The sequence below is a fragment of the Diabrotica undecimpunctata genome, chromosome 8 (genome assembly GCF_040954645.1).
Source record: "Diabrotica undecimpunctata isolate CICGRU chromosome 8, icDiaUnde3, whole genome shotgun sequence".
NCBI classification, from domain to species: Eukaryota; Metazoa; Arthropoda; class Insecta; order Coleoptera; family Chrysomelidae; genus Diabrotica; species Diabrotica undecimpunctata.
Window position 1 is genome coordinate 65,235,444 of NC_092810.1, and position 20,351 is coordinate 65,255,794.

Genomic DNA, 20,351 nt, shown 5'->3' on the forward strand with positions numbered 1-20,351 from the left:
GTATACACGTGAATAACAAAATTCCACAAGGAAACTAAGTTCCTGTAACTGGCTGTATACCATGTATCACAAAAATTTATTTAAAAATTCCTTTATAAAAGGTATATATTAAAACACCCTATCGGGCTACATCACAGAACGTTTTCGGAATTAATATTCCATCATCAGTGCTATCTAGATGTACATGTTTGAGCCTCTAAATACTTGGGTAAAAACCCGTTAAATGTTGTTAAATTGAATTTATACATTATTTCATCTTATATACTAGGATGTTTAAGTTACAACAGGAATTGATAACATGGCCATGTTATCAATTCCTGTTGTAACACTAAACTCTAAATGTGGTTTGTATCAGAGAGTTCTAAACACATTCCAGCATCTGGAGAAATTCTGAAAGCAAAAGCATTCGAATCGAAAGCAATAAATAAATTACAAAGAAATATAGATTTTCGTGTCGGTGTTGTGTGGCTGGAGAAATTTAAAGAGCGATTAGTCTGTTATTTTCAGGCGATTCTATATCGGGTGAAAAATTGTCAAGCAATGAATCTGCAGTGTAGTCATTTATACAGCATTTTAAATACAAAGTGGAAGAATTGGATCTTCTTCCTGACCAAATCTATCGTGCAGACGAGAGTAGGCTGTTTTGGAGACTGCGCACAAAAATTCGTATCCTCTTAAAAAGCGAGTGCGTCAGGTAATACAGAGAGTAAAAGATAGAATCAAATGTTCAAATATTAGTGGAACACACACATTCGATTTGTAAATGATTGGTACAGGTAAAAACCCCAGAGCTTTTAAAAACATTTGCCGGCCAGTCTGCTACAAGAATAAATTTAAAAGTTGGGTCACGAGAGAGGTATTTAGTAAAATGGTTCCCTAAGGATTTTGTCACAGAACTAAAGAAGTTTATGAAATGATCCAACTTGCCCACAAAAGCTTTACCCGTACGCCATACTCCACGCCAACAAGAACAAGAACTTAGATCCAATGATGAGTATATCCAAACCATCTTCCTACCACCAAACTGCACACTTTTATTGCAGCCGATAGATTAAAATTTTATCTAAAAAGTGAAGTCCTTGTATAAAAATAAAGGTCATCCATATTATTTCTCAGGATGGTGACATAACGCAGAGCCTCAAACAAATTAATTTAAAGGATGTTGTATTATATATTATTTATTATACAAAAAAGCTATGGCCTGCAATGTATGCTGTATCACAAGAAAGAGAAAAATGCTATCTTGACGATATAGTCCAGTTACTGAGGCTTAAAATATGGTAATACCTCTGAATTTTTTATAACTGCATCGATTTCTTTAAAAATTTCAAATTAAGCTTATCTTACCCTCTACTTCAAAAGTTGTATACGCTCTAGGTGCGCTTTTTGTTTTTAAGGGGTGAAAACTACCCCTTATTGAAGAAACTGGGAAAAACACGGATTTAATTATTTTATGCACTTAAATCTAGTTTATTCGCATAAGGTAAATATTGTAATGTGGTCTCTAATATGAAAATTAATTATTCACAATTTTCAACCCTTAAAAGCTAATACTTTTTATAAAAATAATATAAAAAAAAAGTCGTAGCAGCTTGAGACATTTCAATTATGTATTTAAATACAAATAAAAATTAATACCCTAGCTATACAATAATATTTTATTTATTGGAAATTTTCAACCCTTACAACCACCCTTATGACAAAAATGAATTAAAAGTGCATTAAAAAATATTTTTATCGGTTTGAAACATTTCTTGAGTGCATTTTATTTAACGAAAATTAATTTTTTGCATATAAAATAACTTTTTATTATAATTTCAACATTTCAACCCTCACAACCAACCCCTTTTTTAAAAAATTAATTTAATATATTTTTATTGGTCTGAAACATTTCCTGAGTGCATTTTATTAAACAAAAATTAATTTCTTGCTTATAAAATAACATTTTATTATAATTTCAACATTTCAACCCTCACAACCACCCTCTTTGTCGAAAATGAATTAAAAAATATTTTTAACGATTTGAAACATTTTAGAGTGCATTGTTTGTAGACAAAAATTAATTTTTTACTTATAAAATGAGTCTACTTTTTTCAACCCTTACAAGCACCCCTTTTGATGAAAATAAAATCCTTAAATCCCTAACTTAGACATGGACATAAATAGAAAAAATTTAGTTTATAATATATTACAATTTTTTTATTTTCCAAAAAACTAAAAATATTTATATAAAACGAGGTATAAAATCAATGAATAAATGTTTCAATATATACTGACGAAAAAGTACATAAACACATAGAAAAAAAGCCGGTTTAGTTATAGCAGATGTTCCAAATAGAAAGATCCCTACCTGTTTCCAAAACTTGTTTTATAAATATATATATATATATATATATATATATATATATATATATATATATATATATATATATATAGAGAGAGAGAGAGAGAGAGAGAGAGATACATAGATGCTTATGTATTTTAAAAAGTACAGTATACTCCCTCTATAACGAACACGGTTATTACGAGGTTTCGCTTATAACGAGATACATTAGATGTCCCGTGAAATTTCTATTGAACTATAACCGTCTATAGTGAGGCAAATTTGGTTATAACGAGAGATATATTATAAATAAGATCCAAAAACGTGTTTTTTACGTTTTTAGTCCGGTCGTGACTATAAATAAATACCTTTTCAAACAGCCCCTCAATAAACTTAACTGCAGCCCGCAATAAACTTCTTTACAATGAATAAATACAACTGTTTCACATCTTTAGAAAATATATGATAGAGTGATACTGGACCATTTAAAGCAGTTAAAAATAACAGAGTTCTTAAAATTGCAGAAGCAATAGTTTATGTTATCCTTGAAAATACGATTTATACATTATGTAGTTGGCAAAAATTTAAGTACAGCTTTTTTGTTCTAACGTATATCATTGATAATAAAAGTAAACAACTCTTTTATGTTTTAATATATTTCATTGACAATAAAAGTATAACTTTTTTTCAAAAACGCCATTCAAACAATATTTATTAGCATCTTATACTTATTGCTCCGAATGGCTTCACTATAGAAAGTTAACGGTTTAGAAAACTACTAATTTTTCGAAACATTCAAGAAAAGGTTTTTAAACAAGGACTACAAAAACAAACTTAATTAAAGATTATTTTAAACTATGTCAACTGTGTAATTAGTTAAATGTGACATATGTTAAAGTTATATATAAAAAAAGATGATACAGTAGACGGTAAAGTAGATTAACGCAAAGCTTCACGTATCAGCAAAGCATACGTTATTTACTTCTGACAGACCCGTCAAAGTCAGACGAAATATTAAATTAATAATAAAATATAAATAAATATCATTTGATATTAAGTTAGATTATTATATAAACTAAATATGATGTTTAAAAATAAAATTTGAGTATAGTTTGAAAGGAATTTATTAACAAATAACCTTAAAAAACTAATACAACGCCAATATAAATAGTAGTAACGTTTTCGTGTCATGGTGGATCGTCACGACACAAAATAGTTTGTGTCGTGATGATTCGCTTTGCATTTTGCTATAGAGAAAAATTAATACACCCGTTTAAAAGCTTCAACACTTCAGAACATGATCACAATTACATACGTTGTACCTATTCCGTTTATGAAATGCTTTATTTTATTTATTAGGAATTTTTCAATACAATCCAGTAATCCGAACGTTCCAATAATCTGGCGACCTCTGGTTTTTAATAGTGCCGGATTAATGAGATTCTACTGTAGTTCTTCCTGTAATTTGCCATCTATAATCCTTTATATCCTGCACATCCTGTAATGTGCTATTTTGCCCAATTCTAAATGTTCTCTTTCCAATGTGTGAAGCAAACTACAAACTCATAGCCTAATATGCCACTGCAGGATCACTACGTTCATAACGTAGTTAATCAAACTCACATTTTTACATACGGGAGACCGGGGCTAGTTGACTAAAGGGGTTAGTTGACTAATTGCCTCTAGTTCCTCTAATATGTAACAGATGTCGAATGTAGACACAATATCTGAACTGCAAACTCTTGCTCCATTTTACAATATCGCTATTATGGTTGCTTATGTTTTGTGTCGGTGAGAACGAGAAATCTAGAATAAGCCTTCGTAAGTAATTACTTTGATTCCCAACATTTTCGTATTATTATCTATAAAATCTTTCGTCACAAATTTCACGAATATTTTGAGAAGTAACATACATTGACTATGATTTAACGTGATTTATTCGTATCTAAGTTAACGCGTGTCTATCATACGACCCTCGGAATGACAGGGTGATGCATGGCGCTTGTCGACTAAGCCGTGCCGGGGTTTATTGACTTAGTCGACAAATCTCGTCATGTACTCAAATTTGAAAACTTTTGGTAGGCATTTTACAATGGATTAATAAGTTGATAGTGATATCGAGGCATTTTGAAACTATTAGCAAACTGTTATATTGCATATGTTTCTCCAAATGTAAATCTATCTGAAGCATTATATTTGGAACGTTGATGAGACGGGTAGCCCAACTGTTTAGAAGCCGAATAGAATAGTGGCACGACGTGGCTTCAAGCAAATAGGCAAACTCACGTCGGCAGAAAACGGAACCCTTGTATCCCTCACTGTTGCAGTTTCAGCAAGTGGTAATACTGTTCCTCCGTTCTTCATTTTTCAGAGGGTAAACTACAGGGACCGCTTTATTAGAGATGCTTCTGTTGGAAGCCTAGGCGATGCAAAGCCATCAGGATGGATGAAAGAACAACATTTTGTGAAATTTCTCAAGCATTTTCTGTTTCACACAAGATTTTTTAAGGAGCGCCCTATACGTTTGCTGCTCGACAACCTTGAATCTCACCTGTCTGTCGAGGCGTTAGATATATGTAAGCAAAACGGAGTAACAGTTTTTTCTTTTCCTCCGCACTGCTCGCATAAATTGCAGCCAATAGATAGGAGTGTTCACGGACCCCTAAAAATACTACAATTCAGCTATGGATAACTGGATGGTGAACAATTCAGGACATTCAGGTAAGGCATTTTCCAAATGTGACGTTCCTGGCATTGTAAATTTGAGTCTGCCTCCAGCTGCTACGCTAACCAATATAATGGATGTGTCTTCTGAATGAGGGTATCTTCATAGAGAGTGACTTCTTGCCATCATATGTTACAGACAGACCTACACCAGCAAACGAAGAAGGAAACCTTACCGAAAACAACAGAAACATTTTAACAGTGGAGCAAGCTAAAATCATGAAGAATCCACCGAAAATTCTAGAAAATTTCCCAGATGTCAACGACAATTTGTCTGCAAAAACAGACGCATAGAGAAAAATAGAACTTGCAAGTTCGATATTACTTTCTCCTGCAGAAATAAGGCCGTTTCCAAAACCAGATCTTCGATAAAATTGGAGAAAATCACGAAAGAACAGACAAACTGCTATTTTAACCGATACTTCGATAGAAGACGCTCTCACGGAAGAAATGCAGAACGCGAAAGAAAAGAAAGATTTACATTAAAGAACAACATGCTACCAAAACAAAGACATCAAAAACACGAAAATTAGAGACGGTCGAAAATTTCTTTTCCGGGAAGAAAGCCCGATTCCATCTACGTCTGCAGCTAATCATGACCTAGATCCTCGGAATCTGAGGGTGAAATTGAGTGCTTAGTATGTGAAGAACCCTATCGTGATGACGGGGTGCAAAGATAAGCACGAACAAAAGTAATATCACTTTTTTCATATGCATCAATTGTGATTCAGATGATTATTTTTGAGTTTCGATTTTAATTGTTGGATTTTTTTAATGTCAATGGTCAAAGTAAATATAAAAAATTGAATCTTCATTTGTTTTTGGATTGTGCCACTATTATTACCCTTATGATATCACTAAGAAAATATTGACTCAACTAACCCCAGGCCGTTAGTCAACTAAACCCGCACCCGGGGTTACTTGACTTATTTAGCAAGGCAGTCAAAATTTGTTTGAAACTTTTTTCTACGGAGAACTCGAATTGATTAAAAATGTATGTACAATACCTGAAGGAGTATAGAATCAGCTGACATACTTGAATTTAACAGTATGCAAAAAATAAATCAGTAAAAATTAATTATTGAAAAAATAAGTCAACACACCCCGGTCTCCCCTACATTTAAAATTAGGAGAACACATTGATAATAGGTTGCTAGTCAAAAGGTGACCGCAGATATTTTTAATCCATTTAATGGTAATTCATTTTTGACAAAAATTTTATCTCGTTTATTTATTTTTTAAATAAAATCCGTTGCTCATGATGTATATGTATGTTTTTTATATTAAATTAAAGCTAATTTTTTTTAAAGCTAATATGATGATATAAGTTTGCCTGAGAAAAGATAGTCGAAAATTTCTAATTACAAATTGCCCGCTGTTAAAAATGCGAGATATCAAAGATAAAATAAAAGACAACTAGCGCGCAATGCGACTGGTTTGAAGTGTCAGTTGTATGAGATTTTAAAGTATGCGTCGATAGATACAATATATATTTATAATAATATACATATTATCACTTGTCAAATCAGTGTTGTTGCACCCTAACTCTATTTGACTTTATCTTTGATACCTCGCGTTAATAACAGCTGGCAACCCTTATTTTCGACTATTTTTTCTCAGGCAACCTTATATCAGATTAAGAAAAAAATTAGCTTTAATTCGGTATAAAAACATGCATTACGTAATGAGCAGCGTATTTAATTTAAAAAATAAATGAACTAATAAATAACTATGTTATGAACGTAGTGATCCTGCAGTGGGATCTTGTACTATCAACACGTTTTGTACGTGGAATCTCTTTCGTGAGAGAGTTCAACTACTTGTATAAATTCTCATTGGACCTTGACTAATAAATTGATCTGGTTTCATAATGATCTACAACTCTACTGGCTCTCAAAACTCATTTCAATACTATTCCATTGCTGTAAACATGATGATGAATTTGTGGTGGAATAAAAAATTAACCTAAATAAAATACTGTGCCTTTTTATAGGTAATTTAATAACTGCCAATGTTCTGCAGAGCTATAATAACAACATGTTTTCTATCTATAAAACCCAATCATTTGTAGACAATTCCTGTAACAAAAATAAAAAAAATTAATGGAATAATTTATTTTATAAGTTTGTTAAAAACCTAACAGATTTTTCTTCAAGTCATTTCGTTGTCTGTCCGTCGCACCAATGTGACAAAAACTTTGAATCATTTTCAAGAAGAAATAAGAGGAGAAAATTTATCTGAAATAAGAAATCTCATCCAAATCTTATACATCAGCAAATCTTACTGAAGATAAATCATAAGGATGAGTTTTTCAAATACCCGTTCTCTTATCAACAATAATCCCAGTTCAATTGCTTCATTTGCGGAAGGCCATTATTCGGTTTCATTTGGGTACTAATCTTGTGGCCCATGATTACTTGGAAACATCTGTTGCATAGTATACATAGCATTAACGACATCAGTTATCTTTCTGCATGGAATCGCTTGCATTCATTTATATAATAGTACCTCTTGTCTCCACATGGTATCGTACGATGAAAACGGTTGATATTTTTAGTTGGTATTGAAATCCCGTTTTTACATAGTTAGTGCTAGTACTTGGCCAGTGCAGCTGCGGTTTGGTAGAAATCTTGCTTGTTCCACAGGTATATGTTGGAGTATTGCTTGGCTAATTATATAGCTTTTTTTTTCAAAAAGCTTGTAGACCATACTTAGAAGTGCAATTGGTTGGTTATTTTCTGGTAAATTGTTAGGTTTTCCTGGTTTTTAAATGGCAACAATTTTTGCTCTTTTTAGTTGATTTAGTTGATTTCCCGACTGAAGAATGTCTGAGAAGAACTTTACAAGCCATTATCTAATAAATCTGCCACTGTGTTTTAGAAACTCAGCATAAATTCCATCCAAGCCAGGGGCTTTTTCCGTTTTCATTTCATTAAGAGTTTCCGTGATTTATTCATAGGTCAAAGTGTTGGAATACTCTGTTTCAAGTGTACAAGTGGATTTTAAAGCCTTGACATCTTTTTTAACTTGAATTGTGTGTAGGCGGTTTTGGGGTGAAGTGCTCTTGTGATATACATTACATGGGACGCCACTTGATTTGGTGTTACTAGATTAGTTGAGCGGCTGAGTGGGTTACTGCCTCTTAGTTTTCTCAACAGTGACTAGACTTGCCTACTCGAGTTTTTAAAATCTAGATTTTCGACTGTCTCGGTTACAATTCACAGAATTTTTCAAACAGTTTTTCGCTCTTCTGAGACCATCCAGGAATATACTCTTTGCGGTACCCTCTAGGAATTGCTTCGTTTGATAGCCATTACTACTCCCGTCAATCTGTCGTAGTTTTTTTTTATCAAGATTACTAGAGGAAGCAGGCTATCCTGAAGTTAAAACCTGGAGCGTGAAAACGATCTTATACCTGTAATGATAATGCCGATTTTGATCAGAATAGGACGGTGCTGGCTATGAGGAAAATCAGACATACCTTTCGTGGTGCTGGTAGAGGTTGGTCTTCGTCGTCAGTGATACGAAAACAAAGATCGGGGTTATTCTCTTTCTTTCAAGCTGTGGATTTGAAAGTGCCTATATCCTTGGCTTCGAATTTGCATGTTATTCTGACTACTTCAAAAGGGACGAGTCATTTTTGTTATTGTCAGATTACTGCCACATCTCATGGTGACTGGTAAAATCCTCTACGTATATGATTGGGTGTTCGTAAGAGTTGACATGTGCAGGTCAGGTGAGAGCAGGGGGCTTGTAAATATTAGCTATTCTTTGTATAGTATATATTAGCTTTCATAGTTACCTCGTGGATGTTGTTCTTGGTAGAAGTACAAATTAAGGCTACATTTGCTGTTTGTGCGTACATATGTTTTATATATAGCATAGGATTTTTCTTCTTGCGCTCAATTGGATAATTTTCCCCTTGTATAGCGACCAGGTCAATACCGTTTTCTTTTAATAAACTGTGCAAAATTTACCATTTTGCTTTGCTTAAGTCTTCTAAATTAAGTTGGCGAACTCGTACACTGTGTCCGGGTTCTTTTGTAAATAGGTCCTTAGAAGGTCCATCTTTGAAACGTATAATTTCTTCTTACCAGGAGATCTTGTGAAAGATTGTCTTGCGGCTCTTGTGCTAGTTCATTTAAATTACTTAGAGTGCACGTGCAGTATTCTACTACGGATGTGAACTAACTGTATACCCCATTTACTTATTACTAAACATTTTTAATAAAATTAAAAAAAAATATTTGTCAGGTACTAAAAAACACAAGTCTAATACTCGTACTATATAGTTTTTGCAAAGAAACCATATTCCAGGAAGCTTGTCAGACAGAAGGCATTAACAGGCATCAGGCTTTAACAGAAGGCATCATAAGATTGGTTCGAATAGCAATGAAACCCGTCCTTTGTATTGCCCTCGACATGCACATTACACGAACTCTGTAACTTTTTACCTAATTAAATGTTTCTTTAATATATTAAGGGTACAGAATAACATTGTAAATTAGGTTTTGACTTAACATTGTGAAAATTAGATATGAATAGACAGATTCTATGCAGTTTTTCAGATAAATTGGTGTAGAGACAAATTATGTACACTTTTAGTATACAGCATAAAAATAGTGTACAGCTGGGGGATAGTCAATATCAACGAGGTTGGCATATTGTTTAACTAATTCATTTTTAACTTTTTAGTTGTACATGATCCTTTACCCAGACCTCCATTAAGAAATATTTCTTCAAATGAAAGTGATCCCGACCTAAGAGCAGCGCTGGAATTAAGCATTGCGGATGAAATTAATTTTATTTCTCAAACTCAAGAATCTGAGGATAATGACCTGCCAGAAGCTTTAAGGTTAAGTATGCAAGGTTTTGCGACAACTTCCGAAGAAGACGATGAAGAAACGCTCTTAAGAAAAGCCATTAATATGAGTTTACAGTGTTAAATATGGTTAATATGATTGTGACGATATGTTCTGTAAATAATATAAATAATATTTTGTTGGATAGTAACTTGAATCATTAAATTATTTTTATACATTGTCTTATTATTATTTGATAAATGGAAATATCTGACATAACAGTAAAACTGGCACAATTTGTTAAAAATATTCAACTCTAAAATTGATCAAAAGAACAAGTTAATCGCAGTAATATTTTTGTATGTTTAATATAAATAGTTTTTTAATAAATGGAACATTAATCCTTCACTCACTAGGTCACTGGCTAAACTAATAAAACGACCATTAAGCAATTTCGACCTTTGATGTCTCCTAGGGCGATACAGCGATTGTAATGCTTCTCTAACAACTCAAAGCCTTTTTAGTAGAACAATTTATCTTTATTCTCAAAATACAAAATACGTCTCCGTTTTCGCAATAGCATCCTTATTTGATCAAAATCTTTTTACCTGGAAAATTCTTTTGAAGTCTGCAAATACTCAGTGGTCACTGGAATCCAAAGGAAATAGTTGTGTAATATATAATGAGTAATAATAAGGTGTAATAAATATTGAGACTGTTTAATTTTATCAATATCTTTATTTTCTAACAACTACATCCTAAATATTTATAATTTATCATAGGCAGTGCTACTTTCTACATAAATATTGTCAACTTAATTTTACTGACGGAGGCGCACAAATATCCATATAAACGTTTACTACTACACATTATGCAATATACAATATATGTACAATCAGTTGCGCACCCGGGGGGGGGGGGGGTTGGGGGTTAACCCCCCCCCCCCCAGGACCCTATTCCGACACTGTTATTCACACATTTTAGGACTCAAAATGGAGGTAACATCATAAAAAAAAATTCGGTGACCAACCAAAACCCCCCCCCCCAGAGGCAAATTCTAGGTGCGCTACTGTGTACAATAATTGTATTACATTCCCAACAATAGGTATATGGTGCAGGCTGAAATAGTTCAAACTAAAACTCATGTAATTTTCTCGTCATTACGATCAAATCGTAAGATACGGTGCATGGTCTCGGTGAAATACCATTTTAAACATAACTTTCTGATCAGTGGCGCACTTAGAATTTTCCTGGTGGGGGGGTTGGTTGGGCACCGAAATTTTTTTTATTCTACCTCTTTTTTGAGTCCTTAAAATTTGGGATCTAGTTTAATTTACAGTACTAAAAATAGCAGTGCGAAAGATCCAGGTATCTGTTATCCTGCCTACCAACTAAAACCGCCCTCTTCTACTCGTCGCAGTTGACTGTTGCATGTACCGTACTCCGACAGTGGGATGGCCGCTGTAAGGCCGACTACATTTTTGGAACTCTCCCTTCTCTTATCTAGATATTATCTCTGTGTCCGGTTGATGTTTCTTCTTGTTCTTTCTTGTTAATTACTGTTCTTGAACTGCTGTCAAACAATAATTATCGTTTATCATTTATAAAAAAATAACTTCACAAAAATAAAACCCCTGGGGTAAAAGATTCTTATAAATAACTCTATATTATGACAGAATAATTGACGAGTTTGCAGAATTAAAAGTGAGAAAAAGGCAATATAACTAATCAATCTGAGTTATGTTGTTCAACTATTATTGTTTGTTTTAATAAATTAACTATGTTAATTTAACATGTATATTATTGTTATCCATTTTTTTTGGAATCATACCGTTAAATAGAACTATATACATGCTATATGCTTTAAAACCAAACTAGCAAACGCAAAGTGTGTTTCATCTCATCACTAAAAAATATGCACGGAATAACAATGTTGCCTAGGGCCCGCTTTAGCTTTAGTCCGCCACTGGGCTGAGACCAAAGGTCTTCCAAATCGGGGTTTTTAGTGTCAGTATCCTGCGATATATAAAAAAAGGATTAATTTAACACAAAGTTGAATAAAATATATTAATAATATAGTTCCATAGACGGTAATTCACACCTCCAAAGGACTGAGCCCTGTCGGATACGTAGAGAGCACTTCTACTTTAAATCAAAGAGTATAAAAAAAGAAAGACTCTTTACTTTAAGTCAAGGAGACTCAATCTTAAATTTAAACCCATGCAAAGAGCCGAAAAGATTTTCTTAAAAACAGTACAATCATGAAAGCCTAATGAACAAATATTAAAATTAGCTATGAAGTATACGGAAGACAAACGAAATTCAGGTCCGTATTCGGTTAGTGATCGAGTTTAAAAGTAAATTGTATAAACATATTTTAAATAGTCAAACACGCTAAGTTGTTTCTAAGGTGTTTAAATATATGGAGGAAGAAAAAACGTCTGGGGTACTGAATGTTCCATTAGATCAGTCGTAGAAAGAGTGATCGCTGGTGTTTCAGAAAGAAGTATTAGAAGAATTGTTACGAAGCAAAGGGATATAGAACGTGGTGCAAGTTCTACTTTTAAATCGCCAACTAAAACGAAAAATAGGATAAAGCCTAAAGCCGATTTATACAACGCAGATAAAAGTTTGATACGTAGAATTATTTTAAATATTTATACCACTGACAAAACTGTGCCTAGAGTGCCGAATATTTTAAGAAAAATATTAATGGAAAGGCATGATATTCGTCACTTAAAAATAGCTTTTGTTCATGCCATGAAATCGTACAGTCAAATAAAATAAATTGTATATATGGACGAAACTTATATTCATGCTTCGCATACCATTGCTACTTGTTGGAATGACAATTCCAATGAAGGACTAGCTAGGCCTATTTCAAAAGGGCAACGATTAATTATTGTTTATGCTCGCAGAGAGAAGAGCTTCATTTCCAACGCCCAATTGATTTTTAAATCCAATTCAAATAGCGGAGACTAATATCACGAAATGAATTTTACAATTTACAAAAAATAGTTGGAAAAAAAATTAATTCCTAACCTACCTATAAAGTCGGCCGTGGTTATTGACAATACGCCTTATCACAATGTTCGAAAAGATAAAGCACCGACTTCTAACAGTAGACAACATGATAGAATGGTTAAGGTCTAAGAATATTTATTTTGACACGAATATGTTAAAAGATTTGTAATCGTAGAACATTATTAAACTTCATAGGCTAAAATTTAAAACGTTCGAGATATATGAAATTTTAACCCTTTCTTTACCAGACCTCATCAGAGACGCAGTGCCACCGTTCCCAGGGTTTTTGAAGTGCCAACAGTACCAGCGACGTATATATACGGTTGCTCATTAAATGCAAAGAAAAACTCAGAAAATGCTCTTTATTGTTCACAAAAATATAAAACGAAAGTATTTTTAATAACTAACTATAAACTAAATATGAAATGAATACGAAAGTAGTCAATAGAGTTGTTCCTGGGTATGGTAAATGCCAAAGCAAGGATGTGCGCAGAGACCCACGTCACATTCCCGACACATGTACCTTGATTCGCGCCGTTTCTTTGCTTGAGTCTTTGTTGCTGAGCAACAATAAAATTCATGTGAAACTGGGCCAATGGTGTTTTCTCTGGGTGTTGTGTAAGGTATATTTCATGTGCATTTAGAATAGAGAGGTCCAATATGTGAAAGAAGAGCTTTTTTATACCATTTGACGGTTTTCCTGACCCTTTCTGTGGAACTTGATAACATGTCAGTCCTGTCCACTGCTCCCATATTCATATTGTAATCTATTACACAAGCTGTTTTTTTAATGAATTCGTTTGTCTTTCTGTCTTTTTTAGCCAATTCTACCATTTTGTCCTGATGCATGGTAGAAAGCATAGTGACCTCTCTTCTATCCTTCCATTTTAGTGCCAACATATTGCAACTCAACATTAAGGAAGTTGCACCTTTTTGTAGTTTTTCTGCTAAATTAGGCATGTGTTTGCTGTTGACCCTGACTGTTCCACAAGAGTTAGTTTTATGGTCAAATAGGTAACTTGACAAACTAGGAGACGTGTACCAGTTATCAGTAAAGAGTGAGTGACCCTTGTCCAAGTAGGATTACATAAGAGTGGTAACCACAAATCCTGAGAGGCCGATAAACGATAAAGTCTAACACATAACCCGTTTCACAGTCACACAGAAGAAACAATTTTATTCCAAATCGATGACGTTTGGTTCTTATAAACTTTTTAAACTGCATTCCGTGCTTTGAATAGAACCAAACTTTCGTCGATTACCAGATTTTGGAATGGCGTAAAATTATTAGCAAATGAGTTTTTTACCTGCAAAAAAATGCCTCGCACCTTGTAATAAGAATCCGCTTGGGGTTGATAAGCATTTTCAGCGAAGTGTAACATTCTCAGTATAGACTGAAAGCGATTCTGGGACATTACACTAGAAAATATGGGTGTATATAGCAAATCGTTTGTTGACCAATTTTCTGTAAGTTTGGCTTTTCTATGGCGTGCTGCGAGCAATAGCACAGCGATAAATGTAAAAAATTCATTTTCTGTAAGTGGCGACCAAGCAATCTTTTTATTTTTTAAACTTCCGATGCAGCAAAATTATTTGTTTCATGTATAAAAAAATTAACGGTACCTGGATTTAGAAAGGAAAGAAAACAATCTATTTCCCTGGCAGGATTCTCAATATTGTTTAAATGGGCACCTGAATTTGTGTCATCAAACTCGTACACAACAGGAACAAATTGCTGTTAATCCCACTGTATACTAAAATCATCCGCTACAGCTCTTTTGCTTTCCTTATCAGCACTTTCATTTTCAGAAATAGCTTCATCATTCACATAAATAATATTAACAATCTCCTCCACTTCTGAATCATCGCTATCTGGTACATAATCGCTTTCACTTTCTAGAAAGGCTCTTCATCGGAAACCACGCATGCCAGTTTATCATCATATTCTTTTTGCGTTAGTCCACATAAACCACTTGTATCGCATGAGCGTCTTCTTTTTCTCGAATCAGACATTTTCATGAAATTTCACAATACATTTGCACTGCAACAGTAACAGCAGAATACTGACGTGCTAAAGAAAGACGCATGCTAAAAATAGATCAAAAACCCGACCATATCCGGCAGTTACCGAAACGCCGTATGTCAGAAGCTGCCGTATCAATCGGCAGTGAGTTCATCACAATGCATGTTCGAACGTACCAATACGGGATTGGGGCTGATGGCACTGTAATAATACCGGATAAATGCGGCAATAGGGCTGGCAGAGGTGAAAAAAAAATTAATGCCGTATACAAACGGCATGGTATTAAAAACGTTTTCACTCGAGAACGTATATATACGTCACTGGGAACAGTGACACTCTTCCCCAAACCGTATATATATGTCGCTGGTAAAGAAAGGGTTAAATAAACATGGTCACAATGCCTTACGATTACTTCCCTACCATCCAGATTTGAATCACATCGAATTCGTTTGGGCAACACTGAAGCAAAACATGGGACAAAGAAATTTATTTTCGTATTATAAAAGTTCAACAATGATGCAAAACTTTTTTTGACGAATTTAGTGCCGCAGATTGGAAAAAACGCTGTGATCACGCAAAAAGTGGGAAGGAAAATTCTTGGAAGCGGGACCTTTCATTGACGAAGTAACCGAAAATCTTATTATAAATTTAGATGAAGATTCTAGTTTCGAAACTGAAAAAGAAGACAGTGATTTCGATTCTGACTAATTTTTTAGGTGGGTATAGTTATATTTATTCCGAGATATTCCATTAACTCTAAATTATTTAGTGTATACAATTATTATCATTAATTTATTTTTATTGGTCATATTATTAAAAATTATTTTATTATTAATTTATTATTTGCAATAAAATTTTATCTCTTTATTTACAAAAACCCAAATGGAAGAAAAGTCGTTTATTGTTCACAGGAAAATATAATTACTGTGTTTGTTCTTAGAATGTTTAACTCTTCATCAACTGCTCTTATTATATCTACATGAACCCAAATGGTATTTTAGTATCCATATATTGTTTACCCCTTAATCCGTCCTATGTAAAACTACAAGCAAAATATTCATAATTTAGCCAACATGTGGGTTTGGGCATTGATGTGGATAGTGCTCGGGTCTCGAAGTCTTCCATCAACATATTGCCACTATCCACATCAATGCTCAAACCCACATGTTGGCTACGATATGTTGACGATACATTCGTTATTCGGCCTCATGGTAGGGATGCTTTGGTGTATTTTCTAACCTGTCTGAATGGTACATATCCTAGTATCCAGTTCACGATGAAGATGGAAACTTATTCATCCCTACCGTTTCTTGACGTTATCATAAAGAAAAACTAATTCCAAAGTTTTCATCACTCTGTATGCTATACTAATTATACTAATCGTTAGTTGCATGCCAACTCTCATCATCCACGTTCACAAATTAGGCCTCGTCCAAAATGGTTACTGCGAAAATCACATCAATAGGAACATCCACAGACATCAATCTCCCACTCAATTTTAACCCAAAGACTCAGGCCCTCATCATACGAAAGCTTTTCTTCTTTACATCAAAGGTGTCACTGACAAAATAGACAAAAGTCTTAAATCAAGAGGAATAAAGACAATATTTACTCCCCAATAAAAACTTTCATCTCTTGTCCGATCAACCAAGGACAACATTCCAAATCAACAACACGAAGTTTATGAAATTCCTTGTGCAGACTACCCTCGATCTTATATAGGCCATACAAATCGTAGAATCCAAAATAGGATTTATGAACATTCCATTTTTGTTCGCAATTCCGATTCAATTTCAGCTCTAGGTCAACACCATCTTCATACAGGTTACAAAATTGATTTTGAAAGCTCCAGAACCATAGCCCCGATCCGCTTCTATAAACCAAGAATTACACGAAGAAGCCATAGACATTAAAAAAAAGGCCAAATTGTCTCAATAAAAGAGATGACGACATACGTTTACCTTCGACATGGAGACTGCTTTGATGAATTGAGACGCCGAATATATAAAAATATACGGCGAAAGAAACAAAATTCGCCAAACTCTCCGTGTATGAATTGGTATCAATAGACTGTTATAACGTTATTTCTGTATGCCCTACGTCTTCAGATATTGAATAATTCGTATACCCTCCAATAAGAATATTGGCAGGGCCCAGGTCTTCCTGGCCTTTCGGCATACGACTGTAAGCGGAACCTCTGCCCCTACGAGTCCGACACCATTTGAGGGTGGCGTGATTACATAAAGTAACACGGGGCTCCACCCTCCCCGTAGTACCTGTGTTGCGATACGCACACCCTCCGTTAATCCCCCCCCCTACCCGGGGTGGAGAGGTGAACGCAGGTCGAGGCTCGACCTCGCACGTTTGACAGGTCGCCACTGAGGAGCTCTTCTCTGCCACTCATAAATCTCCCAGGTGGGTACGTGCCGTAACCCCACTCCCTTAATGGGGAAAGGGCGTATTAGGGACGCAGCACGTTCAACCTCACCTGGTTCTGTGGAATGAGACTAGAGTGGTCCCACGAGAGACTCGTCTCGGATACTCGGAATGTAGACCGGTGACCGTAACGCTGAAGCGCCCTGCGTGCGTTTCTACAAACCCGACACCTCGAGCGACGGCTCTCTGCCTCTGCCTCTTCATTACTTCCCAATAGTCGCCTCTTACGACAGACAGGGAAAATCGCCTCGGCCGTATTCTTATCTACGCGAGCCGAACGGAGTACGTCTTCAGACAGTCGGGAAGATACAAACTCAAACACGAAAAGCTAGCCAATGTGTCCTGCTATTTCCACTATTCTAGTGTAATGCTGCAAAAAGCGTCACCTGTTTTGAGCTGTACAAAATGTGTTAAAGATTTACAAATTTCAGCAAGTGCTTTGCTACGGCTTTGATGAATTGAGACGCCGAATACATAAAAATAAACGGCGAAAGCTTTCATACATTAGCTTTTTGAATTTTCAATTTACCGGTCAACATCCTAGAGTCGGCCGCTAGGTACTTATCGGTACTAATTCGGTTCATTATTCAATGTGTCATAAAATCTCAGGAACAGGAAGGAAATGGCAAAAGAAAGTTGGTTAACTGAGAAAATGAGGATAGTAGATTTTTCGTATTTTTGATGTAATAGTTGTGTATATTAAGGTAAATATTATTGACATACTCTTACGAGTTAATAAAAGAACGGATTTTCAATCGTTAGATTTGTTTGCCCATAATTTCATTGTGTGTGATATGCTTTATAATTGTTATAGAAGTAATTTATGTAAGTAGTTCGCTCTGGAGCAAAGTCCCGGAGTTAGATAGAAACAAAATCGCCCATGCGGGGCTTTGCTCCATACTGAAATTTAAAGTCGATTATATAAAAATCAAAATCCAGTACGTAGTCTTAATGGAAGAAGAAATAGTGCGCCATTATATTGACTGAACTCACAAAAAAGGGAGAACAGGCTTTTATTAAGGCGACACATTAGTATGTGACATGACTGCAACCGATATATGATATATATAATCCTATATTTATTATCTAATCTAACACAACATTTTATTAACTATCTAACACATTTTCAAAAATATACAAATACAGGCAAATAGAACTCACATTTGGCGATTTTAGATAATCATGTATCACACAAGAATTTGAAGGTTGTAAATTTTGCAAAATTAAATATTATTGAGATGCTTACCTTGCCACCTCAGAGCAATCACAATGCCCAACCTTTAAATCGGTGTATTTTCCGACTGCTAAAGGCTTATTTAAATGCAGCTGTGGATTCCTGCGTTGCCTCTAATCCAGGAGAAACATAATCAACCGTCCACTTCAGGTTTAATTGACCCTGGAGTAGATTATGATGTAGGTATTACAGAAATCCAAACCTGAAATATACATCATCTACAAAGGAAGATGATTATACTCCTCAAACTCAAATAGCAACTCTTAAAGATATAATTCCTTTACCTATAATAAAAATAAAAAAAAAGCATGTTAGAAAAGAATTGAAATCACAATTGTTAACTTACTAAACAGCTTTTGTAAAAGAAAGAAGCTGAAAAGGAAAAACAAGTAGCTGAAAAGGCCACATGAGTCTTGGAAAAACAAAAGCGTCTAAAACAAAAAACTCCCTTTTCCTACTATGATCCCAAAAAAGAAAAAGACGGACTCCAAAGAACAATCTTCTTAGGAATCCGATGCCAATTATTCCATTTTCTAGAGTAGTTCTGACTATGAGTTTTTATCCGATGAGGAGGCTAATATCCAAGAAGAGGAGATTGGTAAGTCACTGCAGGGCACTGAATCAATAATGATGTCAAATGACTATGCATTAGATAAGGTGCAAGGACAAACAAAAATTTATTTTCGTGGTTAGGTAGATAGGGTTATGGCTGTCTATCTAGGAGGATATGGTGCAGTATTTTACAAGCGTTTAACAAATACTTACAAGCTCGAAGAAAGAAAACAGAAGAGTCTTTCATTGCTGATGAGGATATACTTTTAAGAATATCGAAGGCTACTGAAATAAATTCTTTAAGATTTCATAATGCGATTGTTTTCCCATAAGATCTGACTAGTTTTACTATGTACTAAAATAGGTAATATGTACCTTTTAAGAAATATTTTTTTATTTTTCCCAAAGATCAATATTATTAAATTAAGTATACATCTATGAACTTTTATCACCATGAGGTGAAAAGCCTTCTTTGCAAAATATTTTATTTGTGATACTCTTTCATTCTATTAATCATTTCTTATTCTTAAACTCATTACTTTCCGAGATATTTTTATTATTAAATTAAGTATGTGTTCAATTTTTTCACATGCGAAAAATCATGTCATTTTTTCGCTGTATTACTAGCTACCATTCTACCACAATTTTACAATTATTTCCCGTTCTCCAACCCTTCCTACTCACATTTTAACCCCACTACATTAGAAATACAGACAGTTGTAAGATAGCAAAGAAAGTCTCACTCTCTTGCCTGTTGTCTCTCGATGATAACGGACACTCTCTCTGGACTGCTGACTGTTGCTAGAAACAGTCTTCCTCTCTTTCGTCTGCTGAGTCCTACTAGGCAGACGTATAATCTCTCTATCGCTACCTATCGCTTGGTACAGACTTACCAAGCTATTTCTCCACTCTAATTATCTCTCTCGCTTATAGTTACGCGAAAAATACCGCAAGTACTATTTTAAATCGTGTACAGACGCAAATGTGCTCTACATCGTGATCTAAGTGTTAATACGCGAAACACGTGTTCAGAAACCGGTAACCGGACAGTTTCCCCGTATGAATAACAACCGCGACTGAAAACCTCTAAATACCGCGAGTGTGTGTATATGCAGCAGAAGAATTGGTAAGACTTTATATAAACTTAATTCGCTAAAATCTGTATAACCTTTTACCACACATCCTAATTTATTTGAACCAGCCCTATGTAATACAGTCCTCATTAACTGAAAT

The 20,351-nt window shown here is 34.6% G+C and overlaps 1 protein-coding gene across 3 annotated transcripts in view; it reads left to right on the plus strand.

The window, feature by feature from the left end:
- The window catches only part of LOC140447644 (ataxin-3-like), a 29,114-nt gene extending 19,026 nt beyond the window's left edge, over window positions 1-10,088 (plus strand). For all 3 annotated transcript variants that reach the window (XM_072540408.1, XM_072540406.1, XM_072540407.1), the window contains one exon: window positions 9,743-10,088. In XM_072540408.1, coding sequence (XP_072396509.1) covers window positions 9,743-9,993 — 251 coding nt within the window. In that variant the 3' untranslated portion in view covers window positions 9,994-10,088. The remainder of the gene's footprint in view (window positions 1-9,742) is intronic.
- The last annotated feature ends 10,263 nt before the right edge of the window (window positions 10,089-20,351 follow it).